At 28.8% G+C, this 20152-nt stretch overlaps 1 protein-coding gene across 1 annotated transcript; it reads left to right on the forward strand.

Moving 5' to 3' along the window:
* The first annotated feature begins 2574 nt into the window (after positions 1-2574).
* On the forward strand, positions 2575-18933 carry LOC142329510 (melatonin receptor type 1B-B-like). Its single transcript, XM_075374185.1, has 3 exons — positions 2575-2602; positions 14827-15087; positions 17999-18933. Exons 1-3 carry the CDS (start codon positions 2575-2577, stop codon positions 18931-18933), a joined length of 1224 nt encoding a protein of 407 aa, XP_075230300.1.
* Positions 18934-20152: the final 1219 nt, after the last annotated feature.

Genomic DNA, 20152 nt, shown 5'->3' on the forward strand with positions numbered 1-20152 from the left:
CATGTGTAGAAGCCTTCATACTTAATTTCAACACATACACACAATAGATCTTATCTCAATGTTTCATGGTCTCCTGAATCTGAAAATATACATACATATCTTGAGAATTCATTTTTGATACCACAGCAATACCATTTTTCTTATAATAACAGAAAAATTAAAATGTAAGGATCTGCTATTTTGTTGAATTTTCTATTGTTATACAAGTAAGTTGTATAACAATAAAAAATTGTAATACTGTTGTAATTGTAATACTAGTATTTATGAAATAAGGTTTAAATATATATATATATATATATATATATATATATTTTTTTTTTTTAAACTTCATTAAGTTATTGTTAACATTTTTATTTTATGTACATAGAAAAGTACACTTGGATCTTGATCATCTGACTTCCTCAGTAATCCAGCAAGGTTGGTGTAATAGTGATGATGGTAGTAGTAGTTGGTGGAGAATGGATTGTAGGACACAATTTTCTTATTTCCTGCTTCACCCAAATTTTATGAAAAAAAAGATCTATAGTTGAATTTCATTAAAAAAAAACAACAAAGACTTTCTTTATGTAAAAGTTTCTCCTTTTCTATGTTATGGTCTAAGCTGAACTATATTTATTTTATTTTTAAAGTAATTAGAGAAAAATAAAGTAAATAATACTTTTACCAAAAATTAATTTTCTTAAATCACTGCATAAAGTTTTGACGACTTTTTTTATATTATTATCTACAAAAAATATAATCTGTGTGTGAAAATTCAGCTGGTTTTGAATTTTTGTAATATTTTAGTCAAAAGTTTACATAAGAGAGTTAATTATTCAGTAAAAGAATTAATGAATAAATATTTTATTTTGATTGGTACATAATAATAAAATATAAAGATCATGTAAGGAGTGGGTAAGAATGAGAATGCTAATGAGATAAAAAGGAACTACCCTAGCATTTACTGGATGTATCAAACCTGATTCATGTTACCTTTTTGTTATAAACATTAGTTTTCATTGGTTACATCATCAAGCCAAGTTATAGAGAGGTACAAATTGTTCCGAAATTATTGTCTAATGGTTCTGGTCTAAAAAGAATATTTTAAATCTCTTTTAAATAAATTGGTGGAAAGAGTTTTTAAATGGTTCCTTAATTTATTAAAAATGGTATTGGGAGCACAATAAGGCCCTTTCTTGTAAGCAGAAGTATTGTGTTGAGTTATAAACAAAAACAGTTCTTCTGTTATCTGGTTTGGTAGAGGTGTTTATTATTATTTTTTATCCATAAAATGACTTGTTTTTTTAAGTAACCACGCCATTCAATGATTTTAACAAATTTATATCTTTGATGTAATTTTATGGTAAAAATAAACATAATTACATTAACTAAATAATCCTTTTGCTAATAGGAAATAAAATCAGACCAAAAAAATTAACTTATCACAAAAATAAAAAAAGTATTTGTTCATTTAAAGCAACACTCAGGTAATGAAGTAAAAATTGATTGCATTATGTGCCTCAGTAACAAAATAATTACGTTAAATGGAACCTGATTGAGTTGGAGTGAAAAATAAACAATGTAATGAAATTTCATACAGCTCATAGGACTAGACCAGGAGGCCTAGTTCAAATATGGTACCAGACTGGCAGGCGCTAAATTAAGGATGTTTTAACCCTCTAAAATGCTGCTATTAGATCTTACAAATAGAATTTATAAAATAATCTTTAAAATACAAGGTTATATTATATTATTTACTTATTTATACTTATAATTAACAAGCAGACACTTGTTTATAGTTAACTTTTGATTTTAGATAAGAAATGAATTTCATAGTGTGTGAAAAATGCTTGATTCAAATTCAGGACATTATGAATTAATGTCAGAATTACTACAACTCAATCATGGAGGTTAGCTGTTATGAGTTGATGTTCAGTCCATTTTTTTGCGTAGAAAACTATATTTTTATTATTATTTCATAATCTGCATTTATATTAACATTGTATTCTACGTCCTATCATTACATTGGTTGTAGGCTATTCTACACAAGATGTAAGCTGTTCCTGAAAATATCATAACCATACTTAAGAATAATTAAATTTTATGCCAGGCTTACTAAGGAAAACATATGTAAAGTGGTTAGCTACTGCCTTTTTTTACCAAAGTGAAATATATTGCTTATATATCAGCATACCCATTAAAATCTATATGATATTCAGACTTTCAAGTTACACCTTCACTCACCATAGGTACTTCTCAGTCAGTATCATTATATCATTACTGTCAAAGAATGTAACTCAAACTATGGCCACTTGCACTTCAGACCGGAATAAATAATGTAAAAGAATCAATTAATATAAAATTTTCTTTGAAAACAGTGTATTATATGTTGAAGAATATTATGTTTTACAAATATATAATTTTAAGCAATTCCTTTTCTTTTGCAGTTTGTGATAATGGTGGCTAACTTGATAATTAAAAGAATGCAACTTTTCCAACTTTGTTATCCAGTTGCACATAAACACTGTGATAAGAAGATTGTTATTAAAACAAAGTCTACTTCTATAAATTATCATTGATTAAAATGCAAATTTTATGCTAACTGTTACACCAGAAACAACAGGTATGTCACTTTAATAATATATAATATTTTAATAAAATTAAATCGATAATTTTAGTTTAAAGTAAACTGACAGTTTTAGATAATAATTTTTTCCCATATTTTTAAAATCACTTCATAATCATATTTGAATTTTTAATTAAAACTGTTAATTAATTTTAATTTGAATTTAACATTAATTTAATATAATTTTTAATATCAATTTCAGCTTTAGAAATGAAAGAACAATAGGCCTAATGCAGCAACTAATTTATTTTAATAAAATCAGTTGTTAATATATCAGTTTCTTTTTGAACTAAGAAATATAGGCAAGCTGTAAATTTGTAAATTATCATAGGTTAAATTGACATTTGCCATCACTGTTCACTAAACAGTGATGGCAGCGATAGAGTTAAAACACTTATATTAGTGTGGCTACCAGCCGCTGACCAAAATCAAATTGTCTGTGGGGTAGGTAGTAAAGATAAATATTTTCAAGCGCGAACCACTGAAAGAAAAGTCTTAGCTATTATCGTATTAATTTTTGACCCTCTGGGACTGTTAGCTCCATTAGTTATAATTTGTAAAGTACTTGTGCAACGGATTTGGTAAGAAACCCTTGGATGGGATAATCCCTTGCTTGAACATTTAGAGCAGTCATGGAAAAACATTCATCAGCGTCTATCCTCCGTGAACAATATCAAAATCGACAGGCTAATCTTGGGAAATGACAGATGTTATGACTTACAATTGCACAGATTTTCGGATGCCTCTGAAAGGGAGTATAGTGCTTGTTTACATATACGTTCCACAGATAGTGGCGGAAACTACTACGTGCGAAATCAAGGGTAGTTCCTCTGAAACGAATCTCAGTTCTGAGGTTAGAACTGTGCGGAGCTGTATTACTTTCGCGATTGAGATCAAAAGTTCTTAACGTCATCAATCTCACCTTTGATCGAATGTAACTATGGGCAGATTCAAATATCGTTAGCTTGGTTAAGTAAATGCTCTTCGTCATGAAAAACCTGTGTTGCAAATAGGGTAAGCGAAATTAAAAAGAATACGCATATAGAGAACTGGAATCGTGTATCCTCGAATATAAACCAGCCGAATTGTTATCAAGAGGTCTTAATGCTGAAGATCTTATCATTAGTTCGCTTTGGTGGAATGGCCTCGAATAGTTAACCCACGACCTATTGATGTGGCCAAATTCAATTCAGAAGGGAAGCTGAACAAAAACATAAGATTAGTTTAATATCTGTAGAAACAGATTACAATTCTTTTTCAAAATTTTCAAAACTTGTGCGATTACAAAGAACTATTTCACATTTTATGCGTTTTATAAGATATTGTAGAATAGCTTGTAACCAGAGATATAATGGTAAACTATCTGTTTCTGAAATACATACAGCTTTAATTATTTGTTTTAAAATAAAATAGAAGCATGCTTAAATTCTAGACCGTTATCTAAACTCCTGGACGTCTTATCTTACTCCTGGACATTTCTTAATTGGTGTGCCTTTTACCAGTTCAACCCTCATCCTGATCTAACTGACAGCTGTTAACAGGTTAAATCATTGGCAGCGAATTCAACAGATGGCTCAACATGTCTGGCAAAAATGGTCAGCCGATTATCTCAACTCTCTTCAGCAGCGCCAAAAATGGACAAATGAAGAAGCCAGTCTTAACATTGGTGACGTGGTTCTAATAAAAGAAAACAACATGCCATCCCTGCGTTGGAAGCTGGGTGTCGTGGAACAAACGTACGCTGGATCTGACAATCTTGTGCGGGTAGTGACATTACGCAACAATGAAGGCACCTTTAAAGGACCAATTGCCATTGCCTGAAGGCCTATAATCTTCAATAAATTTTTAACTAATAAGTGTTTATTATTGTTACTTGAACCATGTTGTCTTTGTCAGTAACATAGCTCGTATTATTATGTACGAGTACTATATCTTTGTCAGTCAGTTTATTGCATTGTTCTAATCTTATCATTTATTTTTGGATATCTTGTCTTTAAGATTTAATATGAGATAAGATGTCAATGTTAATATTATTTTAGCACAGTAAAAAAATATATTTTTTTTTTTGGTGGCCGGTATGTTGAAGATAGTGTTACTTTAAAATTAGTAAAATGAATAAATTGTTTAGCAACCACATTTATGTAAATAAAAATGTAAATGTTCGTGTGTTCAAAATCTTAAATCTCCGAAAGTTCTTCATCGATTGTTTTGAAATTTTGACACAACGTTGCATTGGAATACGTGCGTGTTTTTACATACCTACTATTTATATACCTTTCTTTCTTTTTCCTGTTTAGCCTCCGGTAACTACCGTGTAGATAATACTTCAGAGGATGTTATGTATGAGTGTGAATGAAGTGTAGTCTTGTACATTCTCAGTTCGACCATACCTGAGATGTGTGGTTAATTGAAACCCAACCACCAAAGAACACCGGTAACGACGATCTAGTATTCAAGTCCGTGTAAAAATAGCTGGCTTTACCCGGACTTGAACGCTGGAACTCTCGACTTCCAAATCAGCTGATTTGGGAAGACGCGTTCACCATTAGACCAACCCGGTGGGTTACTATTTATATACCTAAGATGTCACACCTGTGACAGGTAAAACATGTTTTTTTTTTAAATAGCGCTATTTGTTGGACATAAAAGCAACACACGCTATATTAAATATTTGACGACTCCATTTCAATGTTTCCGATATGTGTGTCTGCTATAGACTAAAAAAACTACTGGACCGATTTACGCGCGGGGAAAAAAGGAGAAAGGGAAAAATCGGAAAAAGTAAAAGGGAAGAAGGGGAAAATGGAACAAAGAAAAAAGGGGAAAACTGGGAAAAGGAAAAAGAAAATGGAAAGGGGAAGAGAATTGGAGAAAGATAACTGGGGAAAGGAAAGGGAATTGTAAAGTGTAAGGGGGATATGGGGGAAATGAATGTGGTAAAATGGGAAAATGGTGAAAAGAAAAACGGGAAAAGAAGAATGGGGAAAGGGGGAAATGAGAAGGAAAGAAAGGGAAAATGGAAAAAGGGAAGGTTAAATTTTGTGAAGTTCCATAATGTTCATTTTGTTAATGTTTTATCAAACTTTCAATTTGGGTATATATATATATATATATATATACCCATAACGAAGCATTGCCCGGGTCTGCTAGTAATAAATAAAAAGAAATATCTGCTTTTTCATAACATTTTTAATTGTTCGTAGTTGCTAGCTTCAACATGATGAAATTTTTTTAATGTGAATATTCAGTGTTAATACATTATATTTTTTTCTAACAGCATGTTTCTTCATTTATAACTTAAAATTTACAAACCCGGTGGGGATGAAGTAGCACTTATTAATATATAAATATCATCAGAGTCATACACAAGTACCTTGTGTCAGCAGGATACACACCACTATGAACATGATGCTACTGCCGCATGACTGTGCGCCACTTACTTGTGGATGCGTATGTTATGTGGTGTCGTGTAGTAAATAAAAATTTCATAGAAACATTGCCAAATTCTGGGCAATAATAAGGAAGTTTTAGAAGTGTTGCTATTTTTACGAAGTGGTTATATGCTTCACACAATTTGAAGTTGTGGTATATATTTTTTATTCTACTGCTGAAGAATTATTTTAATGTGTTTGTTTTTCTGTTCATTTAATTGTTATGATTGTTCATTTTTTTTTTATTCTTATCCAAAAAGGGATATTTTTTATACCCCTCTCGGACTTTGTTGAATTTATTGATGTTTATTTAAATTTTAAACTAAATTAGTGTAAAAAGTTTTAGCTTTTTAAAATTTATTTTTTAACCTAGGTTTAGTTTTTTATGTTAATTTTTTAGCCTTCCCATTATCCGAGTTGGGGCTCTCTAAACCCCTTTTGAACTTTATTAAACTCTTTTTTATTTTTAATTAAATTTTACTTATTAGTTTTACGCTTATTTTTAAGTTTAGCTTTACGTCTGTGATAATAGTTTTAAGTGATTTTTAAAAACAAATTCTTAGTTGTGATATTAGTTCTAAATGTTTGTTTAATTTTTTAGTTTTTGAGGTAGTTCTAGTTTTTTTTTTTTTTTTACTATTTATTTTCTTTTATAAAATTTTATTCTGGGTGATGATAATGCCAAAGCGTTTTCGCCCACATAAAATACACACAAAAAAATATATATGTGAATATTGATACAGTTCATTTGTTATTGCATTTTTATATCTTTCTCCAACATCATGGAATATTTAAATTAAAACATACAATTTGTGAATTTTATATAATGATGTGATTGAAACTGACAAACATTTCAAAGTTCTGAAATCTTAGGCTTTAATCTAAAATGTAATATATAATATAACTGTACCCATATGTAATGTATATTATTTTATATAATAAATATAATATTTTTCAGTTGCTATTAGTTATTTTAGAGGGAGCCCTTTTTACTTCTATGTTTAAAATACATACATACATACACACACACACACACACACACACACACACACACACACACACACACACACACACACACACACACACACACACACACACACACACACACACACCACACACCCACACACACACACACACACGCACACACACACACACACACACACACACACACACACACACACACACACACACACGCACACACACACACACACACACACACACACACACACACATGTCTATTTTGTTATTGTATTATTGCTTCCATTTGCTGTATGCTATACTTGTAAAATTTGATTTGTCCTCTATTATATTTTTTCTTTTATAGCTTCACTGCGAAATTATGTAAATGCTATTAGCACATTTTTATGTCTATAATACAAAGATTGAATGTTTAATATAATTAACTATTTGAATCAGCTTTTAATTAAAATGAATAAAAATTGATTGGCTGTGTTATATATCTGCTCTGTAAAAATTAATTTTTCATGGATCTAAACAAAAATTTACTGGAAAAAATGTATGTTAAAATATTACATTTTCTACAATGAAAGAGGAATTTATAAAATCATCTGAAAAACTAATTTTTTTGTTCAGTTAAAGGACTTTTCCTATTTCTGAAAATTGAAACTGTAATTTGGTAATCATTATTAAAATGTGCGTTAGATTTAGGAGATAAGTAATATTATTATAAAATTCTACATACTTCAGTCTCTGGTAAGCTTAAATTACTACTGTTATTGTTATTAAAACATATTACAATTAAAAGAGTTAAAAGATATTAAAATTAAAAGAAGTTGAAAACTTGGGAGTTCTTTTAGAGTCTAAGCTTCCGTTTTTATGGCCCATTGAAACAGTGGTCTCAATAGCTAGAAGAAATTTGGGTGTGACAAGATGACTGTTTTGATATTTTCAAAATATATGTATATGGCTATATAAGGCATTAATGCAACCACATGTTGAATATTGTATGACTATCTGAAATCATGAAAAATTATATATATCTGATATGATAGAAGCTTGAAGAAATTTTGTGACGTTGAGAGGGAGTTTCTCTGATGTGTTTGACAGCAATTCTTAAAATGCTCAATGTACAGAACTAGGTAGTGAATCGCTTATGGATTGGTGAACTTTCATGAATTTTGAAATTCATTAGGGGTTATCTACGTGGAAGCTTATCGTCTCACCAGGAGATTGATTCAAGGAGTTCAGTGAGAAATATAACAGTTTTCAGATTATTTTACATATACAAGAAGACGATCTCAATGTTCTCCTGTCATAAGATACCTGAGTTTAGCAAACAGATATGCTGATTCACTTGATTTTGTTCAGATACAACTCAACAGAATAATTTGTTGAGTTATTTCCAATAATAGGGACTGAATTGTCTATCTTTCAACTATCTCTTACCTTCTTATAATAGTAATGTTCATCTTGTAATTATTTTTGTGATTCATATCATTTGGTTATTTTAAATCATACATTGTATCTGTTTTTATTGTCCTTTCCTGCTCTTAGTTCCTAATTATAATAGTATTTCTATGGTTTTACAAACTTTGTCGGATTCTACCTTATTATGGAAATGTCTTACTTGCAGCTGTTTTGGTGGTTGGCGTTTGATTTTTATGTGTTATTCCCATTTATATATTATTGTATATATTTGTAGATTAGACTGATGTATTGGCATATAAAAGTTCTTACTGTTCTCCAGCTTACCCATCTTTGATTTGCCTCTTTGCAGTCCTTTCCAGTAGTTCCTTTGGAAGTTGGAGTTGGCTTTAAGGGATTTGAGGATGCCAACCAGGAAAAAAATATTTTTATTATTGTTTTAAATAAATGCTGAACTTTAAAAACATGTAATGATAATCTAAAGCAGGAAAATAAATTCTTGAATAATCTGAAGTTTGAAATGATTGAATAAAGTTTTTTACACATACCAAATAGTTAGTGGCAGGGGAAATAAAACACATATTATCACTACAGATTAATTTTAACTCCAGATTAAGTTCATTCAATCAAAGATGTGCAGAATTCGCAAACAGTTACAAAATGTTAGCTATATGATAATAAATCTGCTAAATGTTACTTTTTTAAAATAATAAACTTAAAATATCATACAAAATAATTGTGGGACTAAAATAAAGCAGAACTAGGACTCTGTGGAGGCCTATCATTTGCTGATGCTGAATTGAAAAAAGAAATTAATTAGATGAATAAAATTATTCATCATATGCAGTTCATGATTAATGATTAACAGTTAAGGACTAGAGATAAACATTAATTCTGTCTGAACTGTGTTTTTTTTTTGTTCTTGTTATTAATCAACTGACTTGTTTTATGCTACTCTTTATTCCTTGTCTTCTGTGCCAACTGTTTAACTTTAATATATACTGTATTGAGTATTCTAAATTAACTAATTTTGTCTTCCTGTAAAGGTTTTACCTTTTACATGTCCCTTCATCATTAAATTAACTAAACATGGATGTTTTAATATATAACCCAGCAACCCAGTTCATCTCTTTACAAGATTCGGCCATAAAAATCTTCCTCTCCTATTTATCTTAATAACTCTTCATTTCATACTTTATCTGACTGCCTAATATTCAGCATCCTCATGTAACGTATTTTATATGCCTATATTCTTTTCCTTTCTTTTTTTCTTATTGTCCATTTATTTCACTACGTAAAGCACTTCATTCTACAAAAATACCAAAAATTTCTTTCTACTTCTTAAACTTATATTTGATAGTAGCAGATTTATTATTTATTTTAGTTGTCTGACCATCCATCATACTAACCTTTCTCTTCTTACAGTCAGGGGATATGTCCTGTTGTTTGCAACTAGGTTCCCAATCCATAGGACAAGATCTGAATTTAATAATTTGAAAAAAGTAGCTGAATTAGGACCAACTAAAATCTAATTTTGTTAATATTCATAAAGCTAATCTTAAAAAAATTGTGAATTCTCTGAGATTCATGATAGAGATATTGTCTTAAAGCTTATCTATATGATTGATTCTGAAGATTAGATTGAAAGTTTAGTTAGGCATGGAGTTAGTTGAATAGAATTTTAGAGGAGTCATACAAACATTAGAGCCTATCATTTAAACATTTAGAGCTTAAATCATTTGAAAAATTCTATAGTACTTATGTGTACTTTACCATCCAGATTAGATCTAAAGATAAATAGTGTTAATAATAAAATTATAAATAAAGGTAGCAGAAAAAATATTAAAGGATATCATTAAACATTTTTTTTAAGTTTTAAAATTACTTAATATGGGTAATATCGAAAAATAAAATAAAATTAAAGCAAGTTGAGAAATGTCATAACTTTCTTCAGAGAAATTTGTTTTCTAATCTTCACTTTTAAACCTATTAAACTATAGTATTTGATGGTATAATAAGAAGTTTACAAGAATAAAAAGTTGTGGGAATATAAAATGAATTGAAAATGAAATCGTCATCTTGTTAGTAGTGATTCTGTAAAATATAACTTTTTTTTAATCTCGGGAGAAATATTCCTTTATTAAAATAGGAAATAATCAATTGAATATTGTAAATATTAGTTACAACTTAAACATTGATAAAAATTTAATAAATTGCTTCCTACGTAATTATTTGTTAATATATACTTTCTGCACTTGTTAATTTTGTTTTTCTTTTTCAGTTTATTAATTTATTTTCAGATCCCTAATTCATCAAAATATTAAAAAAAAAATTTGATAAAAATATACTTTTAAAATAATAAAATTATGAAGTAGTATGTTTACCATCTCAAGACAGTAATATAAAACAAATATTATATTGGTATTACAATTTGTTGGTAGATATTAAAACTGTTTTATTTTGTATAATCATGTGGATAGATTTAAAACTGAATAATTTAAATTACATTTATCCATTCACCACCATACTCAATTGTTTTACTTTTTCATTAATTACATTTTTGCTGATATGTATAAACTTTTGAATGTGACAGTTAGATTAAGGAAATTATATATATGTTTATTTATATTCAAATTGTGGTACAAAAACATTATTTCCAGTATTTATCAATAGACTGTAATAGCAGCAGAATAGTTCATTTTGTATCAGTAACTGTGATAGTGAACTTACTTCTTTACAATAAAAATAATTTAAACTAAGGTTTTAATTAAATGTATAAAAAAAAATCTGCTGAAGTAGAGATCTCTAAAAAATCAGTAGATGTGGAACAAAAAACAAAACCATTACATACAAAAAAATAATTTTATAAATAGGTAAACACTGGTTACATATTTTATAAATTCAGACATTTGACAGATTTTATAAAAGACTGATGAATCAGATATGCTTTTGGAAGCTTGAGTAATTCAAAAAATGGTTATGTAAATATTTGCTTACCACTAACCAAATTTAACAAGTTTTTAAATTTTAGTAAAATCTAAAACAAAAATTTCCAAACTTCACATAGCTTCTTATCATTATTTATAGGTTTATAGGCTTTTATAGGTCTGATTTATTGAAATTACAATATTAGAACCTTACTGTTATATTTACTCATAGGTCACTAATTCTGAAGCTGTTCTGTTTCTATGTATATTAAAATATAAATCAGTGATTTCAACAGTGTCTGCTTTAGATACAAAAAATCACTACTGAGAAGTATTTTCTTGTCATCTTAAGCATTATGTTATGAAGTTTTCCTTTTTGGGCTCAATAATAATTACATATAATTTAATAATTAACTTAGAAAATATTATAGTTAATAAATTATTTCCTGGTCAAATAATAATACTTTCAAATCCAGGTTTCTACTCTTTTTATTTTATGGATAATTTTTGTGACTAAAATATTAAAAATTGTTCTTAAATCAGTAACTGATTTCTTAACAGTGATAAGATGAAAGAATTTTGTTAGTAGATAAAAGAATTCCTTTGATTAGAGATTAAGTGTGTCAGTTGATTTAATTTATAATAACTTTCTTAGAATGTATTACATAATTTAAAAATTTACTAAGGAACAAAGATACCCAGTAAATTTAAAGACAATAAATGTTTAATTAATTGTAATAAATATTAAAAAGAAATCATTTTAAAATATTGTTTGAGCTGTAAGGAGAATGAAAGATTGTGTAGCTTTTCTGAGGGTTAATAAAAAAGTGTTACGAACAAGTTGAGTGTTGTTTATTTTTCAGTTAGTTTTTATTAAAAAAAAAAAACACAAAAAAAACATTTGAGTATTATAAATTATAATACAGTAATTATATTTTAACTTTTGAGCCTGAAAAAAAATTAATGAAATTTTGTGTGAAAACAGCTGATTCTTCAAGCACTTTTAATTATTAAAGGGATTGATAATTTAAAATATAAAGTTATACTTTATAAAGTGAAATTCATTTTTAATAAACCTTCATTTCAATTTTCCTCTTTCATGAAGTCTGATGAGCAGAAGATTATAAAATTATTGAGAAATATTATTTCTGACAATTGAGAAGAGATTCCAGGTAGTTTAATTGAAGCAACATTCTCAGCAGACCTTTCTAAAATCATTAATTAGTCTTCACAAGCTATTTATGTTTTTTTTTTGCTTGATGAAATCACCTCATAAGCTTGAAGCTTTTGCATGGGATATGGAAATGGAATTTTGTAGCATATGAAAAATAGCCATGCCTGACCAGAATTTGAACCTGGGACCTCTGGATGAAAAGCTGAGATGCTATCCCCCACCATTGAAATTGGCATTTAATTTTAAATTAATTTATTGTTTAACTCCTCTATAAAATAAGATCTAAGTAATTATAGACCAAATGTTTTATTACTAATATTCTCTAAAGAATTTGAAAAGATCGGTTACAATCAGATTTGCTCTTTGAAGTGAATGATGTGTTCTCTGGTTCTCTTTATGGATTAGAGAAGGCTGTATAATATACTTTACTATTTCTAATTTAATAAGTAATGTATTGGATGCTCTAAATAACTCATAGAGTGTTCCTGATGTTTTCTGTGATCTTGATCTTGCCAAAACACTTTACATCTATGACAGTAACTCATAACTTAGTACTTATGAAGATGCTTTGCTATTTGTATGGCATTAAAATTTTTCAGTAGTCTGCCAAATGATATTTTAAGCAGCAATAATATTAATTTTAAAGATGCCTTACAAAATTATTTCATTTAAAAATTTGTCTACTCTATGTAGAATTATATAATGGCATTGTAGACCATGCCTTGGTATTTTTTCTGCTATGTTATAGTGTTTGTTATTATTATTTTTTAAATTCCATGTTTGTTAACGTATGACACAGGTGTCACTTCATTCAGCTTTTGTTAAAAATTTGAAGGTTATACAGAATTATGAAAATAAATATATCTCATGAATTTTTATTATATACTTTTACAGTGTGTAAAATGTCTGATACATTATATAAGAATGTTGTTCGATGATCCAGTAATCTCTATTATATCTGATTCAGTTTTATTTAGATAAAATCTTTAGTTTACTGCACCTAGTTGCACCTTTGGAGAAATGGTGAAGAGAAATCAAAGCCATCTACAAGCAGAAGTTATTAACTACACCACAAATTGATGTTGGACAGACGAAAATATTAGTGAGTAGTTTCCAGAAGTATCATAGATGGCAGGACAGTTCAACTTGATGATCTTCAGTTAGATGTGGCTTGCTCAATTTAAATAGAGTAACTGTGTTAAAGGAATATATATATATATATATATATATATATATATATATATATATATATTAAAAGAGCAGCATGCTGTTATATATTTTTTATGGGAAAATGATTTCCTACAAAAGGTATTCGTAAGAAATTTTTTCTTTTTGTATATAAGTGTCTGACATGTAAAAAGGAGCACAACTAAGCTAATTTCAAGTCAAAAATTGTCTCATGGATGCTTGAAAGCTGTTAGTGAAGATTGATGATTGTTCTGTCTACACTGTGATAGAACCAATTGTGCGACAGGTGAAGGAAATGATTCAAACTGATGGCGAGTAACATTAGACAAGATTTTCCAAATGTATGCTATTATGGTTTAGTTTATAGCATGATTGAGAACTGAATTTCAGAAAATTAGGCTAGTAGTGAATGCCCAGACAACTGTTGAAAAAATGGCTGTGACAGTATTGTAAAGGATTTTATGCAACAGGTTTTGGAGATAATGTTGAAAAATAAAGATGATTTTCAAGTAACTATCTCACTAAGCATTTTTTTATAGCCTTCTACAACCTATTTACTGATGTTTCCTCAAAAAACTACAATATCTATCACTTTTTTCTATTACTTTATCATGTTGTATAGACATTTCAACTGTAGTGAACATAATTTACGAAATGAAGTAAGAGATTAACAACTTTTAAGCTTATGTAAAAGAGATAGACTGTATATCTATTGATTGTATATTCTCTGAGAAACAAGCTAATGGTCAATTACAGTCACTATGATAGACAAATTTTATAGCATATGAAAAATCTCAAGTCTTGGGATTTGAACCCAAAACCTTCTTGATGAAAAACAAAAATTATATCTTTGCTTCAGAGATCAATTACTAAAGTGACATTATTCATGTAACCTGTTGTAATTACTTTTCCCCTAGATAAAATTTCCTTATTTACCTTAAAAAATGGTTGGTTTTAAAATACAGTGTATACTGCTAACAAAGTTTCCTTACTTTGGAGTACAGGGTTATTTCTACAAGATAACAGTATGAAAATCTCATTTAACAGGAAACTAATAATTAGAGCTTGGTTTTAAATATTTTTCTTTTTCAAATAACTATTGTTGATTTTTTTCAGCTACTGTTTTACCAATGGTGGCTGTAAACAGTACAACAGTTGCTGCTATGGCGACTGACAATATAGGTGGTGGAGGAAATGCGATAACAGAATATACTGTTACAATCACCACACCTGTATCACCTGTAACATTACAACAAGTGTCTGACTGGAGCAGAGTAGCCAGATTACTGCTTGTTGTAGGATTAGCTGTAATTGGTAGTGTTGGAAATGTATATATGATAAGTGCTGTTATGATTGAAGATCATCTTAAAAAAAGAGGTAGTTTATATAATCATTAATATAAAAAGCTCTATCTAGTTTTTTACCCAAAAAGTATCTTTTTACCTCTAAGTATTGTACTGAAAAGTATTTATTTTTTTACTGAAATTAATCTTTTTAAGATTCATATTACTCCTCTGTACTGTTAAATTGCAGTAAATTTTAAATTCTATAATATAAACTGTTTATTTTAGTATTTTTAATATGAAATTTAATTAAATAATTCAATCATGACTGAGGATGTGGATCCTGTGATTGTAGTTTCATGATAAAATTAAGGTAAGATACATCTTATCTTAATAGTCTGTACTAGGTTTATATTATAGAATTTAAAATATATATATATATTTGTATATGTAGTTTATTTGATAAAATGGAAACACTTCATAGATGATTTTGTAAAAATGATTTTAAGTTGTTTTGTATTTTGTAATGATTTAAGTTATAGTTTAGTTTTAAGTTGTAAGGTTAATAATGATTATTAGTTATAATATTATTTGGTTATTGGGTTAATGTAACACGATTATTGGGTTTGGGCTAAGGGTGTGATGTAAGTATGTGTAAGACACTGCATGTTTGTGCTGTTAGGGGTTTTTTTGAGCACTTCAAGTTTATCACCTTTAACAATAGTGATACTAGTACCTCCACTAAAGTAGCTGAATAATTAGCTGTGAAAGTAACTTTTGAAAAAACAATAATTTCCATGTAATTTGAAAGTAACTTAATAAATTCTAATATTCTTAATAATTCTATGTCTTAATAATGTAAACAAAATATCTACATCTCTTTTGATGTTATCTTTTTTGTTGGTACTGTATTAAGTAATTTTTTAATCAATTTTAAGTTGTTAGTGTAATTACAAAACTTTCTTAATTATTATTTTGTACTTTATTTCATTATTCTACAGAAATGGATATTACAATAACTGGAATAATTTATAAAAGGTGTTGAAAATGAACTCCTCCAACATCAATACGACACTGCTCAGATTTCAATCTCTTTAACCAGCTGATACACTGAAATGTCTCGTACATATGCTGTTATTACGGTTTTTAGTTTATCAGTCTTGCATGGTCTATTGCGATACACTGCTTGTTTTGCTGCCTCCCATAGGAAGTAATCTGGGAGAGCCAGATCGAGCGATTGTACAGGCCACAAATCCCTAGAAATGATTTGTTCACCACAGACACTTCATAAAAAGTCATTTACCTGTCAGCTATGTGCACTGTGACGCCATCTTGTTGGAACCAGCCGTGATTGATTTCCACTTTCAACTGACTAATGAAGTTTGTTAAAACAGCACAATAGCGATCACTATTAACTGTATTTTCAAAAAAAGATAAGACCCACAATATGTGTTCTCTTCACACCAACCCAGACTCCAATTTTTTCTGTGTGTAAAGATTGTTCGTGTAATTCATGGGGGTTAGTTGACCACAGAGGTGTATTTTATGAATTAATATACTCAACCCAGATGTAACCACAGTTCATCTGTAAAAATGTAATGTCAAGGGTACTTACAGAATATTGGTCAATAAAACATTTAAACCATTAACAATAATTTAGTCTTTTGGCATGATATGTAGATTTCAGTTCTTGAACACATATTACTTTGTAAGGAAGAAGTTTTAGTTCTTTTCTTACAGCTTTATGTGCAGTAGCGTGTCCGATATCTTGCTGCTGTGTTAACTTACGCATTAACTTTGATGGACTTTTGGCCGTAGCATCCGAAATAGAAGCAGCTTCTGCTTGTTTAGTTTAGGAGGTCTTCCCCTTTGAACAACAAAGTGTCTTCAACAGAGCTTGTTCCCTGAAATTTTTGATAAGAGTTTGAATTGCATTGTAGTGAGGAACAGGACTATTTGGAAACTTGATAGAAAATTTGTGTACTTCATTAAATCAGTATACTTGTCTTGTGTTCAACAAGAAAAATGCATTCCTGTGCTGAATGAATCATTACGGTTCTTACAACTATTGATTCTGGTAAATGAAATGAAGCACATTCAATCACAACTCAACAATTGATGGCTTGGTTCATTAATGAGCAAAGCCCAATGAATTCACAGGGCAACTAACCTAATGGTGAAAGAACAGAATGCACCACATAATTCTAAAGCATACTACACAGCAATTTTCCGAACCCTCTGTACAGTAGTTGTAGTTACTTTCTTGTTGACGTCAAATTCATTTAGAAAAGCTGATTAACATTTGATTAAACATGGGTAGTAAGTAGATATAATTAAACATTTTCAGACAATCTCAAGCATAAATGGCAAAATTAAGAAACTTTGATGGAGTTTCTCTCAGAGGAAAAAAGTCTACATGCACTTAGTACACAGAGAATTATAAGAAAAAATTAACAGTCTGCAATTAAATTTGATAAAATTCTATTTTTAAATGGGCTATTTTGAAAATCTTAATATTTATTAAAATAATATTTCTTAGTTTTTTAAGTTTTTTGTGTTTTAAATATCATTTTGGACATTGAATTAACTACCTCGGTTTTTTAAATGCTTTAACTCAAATAATGATATTTTACTATTTTGAATGAAATCTTTGTACCTAAGGCTGGTTCTGTGTTGTGTTTGGAATGCAATTTAAAAAACCTAATTAAAAATGAATTTTAATTTTTAAATTAATAAAATATATTTTTTTATCTGATCACATGGAGGTATATATAGATGTTTAGAAAGTGAGCAGTTGATACTCTGTTGTTCTAAAAAAAATATATCCTCATTTTATCATGCTGATCTTTAAATAAATTTTTATTTTTAATGAATTAGAGTTTTGCTTTCTGTTCTAGATGTGAATAATTCAATGAATATTTTTGTTCTGTTAACAATTTTTAATAATCTGCATAATAAAATTGAATATTTTTAATTTATTTTTTGTTAATTTTTGTTTACATTAGGTAACGTGTTCCTGGTTAATACAGCAATGGCAGATCTATTGATTACGGGTTTGGTGATGCCAGCTTCTGCAGTTGTTATTCTTGCTGGTCTACATGATTCTCCTCCTGTATGCAGCTTTCAGTGGTTTCTAGCTAGTTTATGCTGGCTTGTAACTGTTTTAACTATATTTGGCACAGCAGTTGAAAATTATGCTCGACTTTGTCTCAGTGCAGAAACTTATTCTAGTTTCACATCCGGTCGTATAACAGCCGTTGTACTTTTTATTTGGGTGCTAAGCAGTTGCGCTGTAACAGCTCAGGTTTTTTGTAATCTCGGTCCAGATTACTGCACAAGAAAATTTTCTGGTTTATTTTCATATCAAGTTACAGTTGCCGTATTATTTGTAATTTTGCCGACCGTCCTTACATCTGGATTTTATTTAAGAACTGTTCTTCATGTTCGATTAGCAAAATCCGATCCAGGTTTTAAACCACCAGTTACATTTTCTTGGGATTATTCTTTGATGAAAACAAATTTTTATAGTTTTATAATGTTTCTTATATTTTGGTCACCTTTTGGAGTCATATTAAGTATTGGAAATATTCAAAAATTGGATGCTCGCACATTTTATAACTTAGCATGGTTAGCTCTCAGTAAATCTTGCATCAATAATTTTCTTTATTGTATTACCAATCGTCATTTTAGGAATGCTTATATCAATTTATTTCATTATTGCTGCTGTAAAACAACTGTAGCATTTTCTAGAAGGTCACGTGGTGAAGTTGCTCGACCGTCTGGGGATGTAAGAGTCCACATTATACCTGGATATAATATGTACTCTTATACCAGTCCACAGCGTGCTAGAGAAACTGGTGGTAAGTCCTCAATGTGTAAAAGAACTGCTGGTTCAAGCAGAACTAGCCGTAACAATGGTAGAGATGTATATCAGCTTTGATAATTAGGTATTTGAAAACTTAACACATGACTGGAAAAATATATTAATTTATAGGTTGACAGTTACAGTCAAATTTTTATGTTTTAATTTTTGTTTCCACAAATAATTATTACAATTTTTACCTTCTGAACAATCCAATATTACCAAAATAAATAAAACGGGATGTTCTTGTATGTGATTCATTAACCTTCTTCTTTTTAGAAAATTTTGCTGCAAACTTCTCTCTTTTCCAGCGTTTCTTAAAACATTTCTATTTTGTACTCTATCAACCTACTTGAATTTCAGCATTTTCCCCTAGCATCACATTTCAAGTCTTATATTTTCTTTTCTTGTTTACCAAGTTATCCATGTTTCTCTGCCATATGTATCACTGTATTCCAAAAAAATATCTCTATGAATTTCTTTCTATTTTTGTGGTAATACAATACTGTTTTAATAATATATCAAGATTATGAGACTTGAAACCTAAAAGTTCCTATTTTTCTGATCAGAAAAATAGTAGTTTTGTCCTGATTAAAAAAATTGAACCTAAGATAATTAAATATAATCTTTTTCTTTTTTTCTGATGACCATGACTGGCTAAAATTAAAGTATCATTTCATTATACATTAACTAATATATATAATATTTATGTTGTAAACATCATTTATATTACAATCCATCAAAATAATTGTGGCATTTGGATTGCTGTTCTCTGTCTGTGTATACTGTGACATAGGTATACATAAATATTTGTGTTATATCATATATATGATAATAAATATAAATATATTAATACCATATAATACATTAACAAATCTTCTACTTCATAAATTATCTTAAGTAAGTAACTTATATGTTAACTAATTTAAAAATGTCACAAATGCTTGTTGGACGTGTAACATTATGCATCTTGTATCTTCATGGCATTGTCGTTAAATTTTAATACTGAAATATTTCATTATTATTATTAAATGCTTATATGATTTATTCAGTATTACTTTATGTTGTCAGTTGTATATGTATTTGTGTACATTAATTTATGCAAGTGTGTATGTGAGAGCATGTTTATTCATTATATATATTTATTAGTTCTTAATATTATTATATCTACATATGTGTATAATCAGTGTTATGTGGGGGGTATAATTAAACAACAGGCAATCTGAGGATTAAGTAAGTTGAGGTTACATTTGAATGATATTGATGTGAATTGTAGTAATAAAAATGATTTCAAAAT

Source organism: Lycorma delicatula, chromosome 8 (genome assembly GCF_047948215.1).
Source record: "Lycorma delicatula isolate Av1 chromosome 8, ASM4794821v1, whole genome shotgun sequence".
Taxonomy (NCBI): domain Eukaryota; kingdom Metazoa; phylum Arthropoda; class Insecta; order Hemiptera; family Fulgoridae; genus Lycorma; species Lycorma delicatula.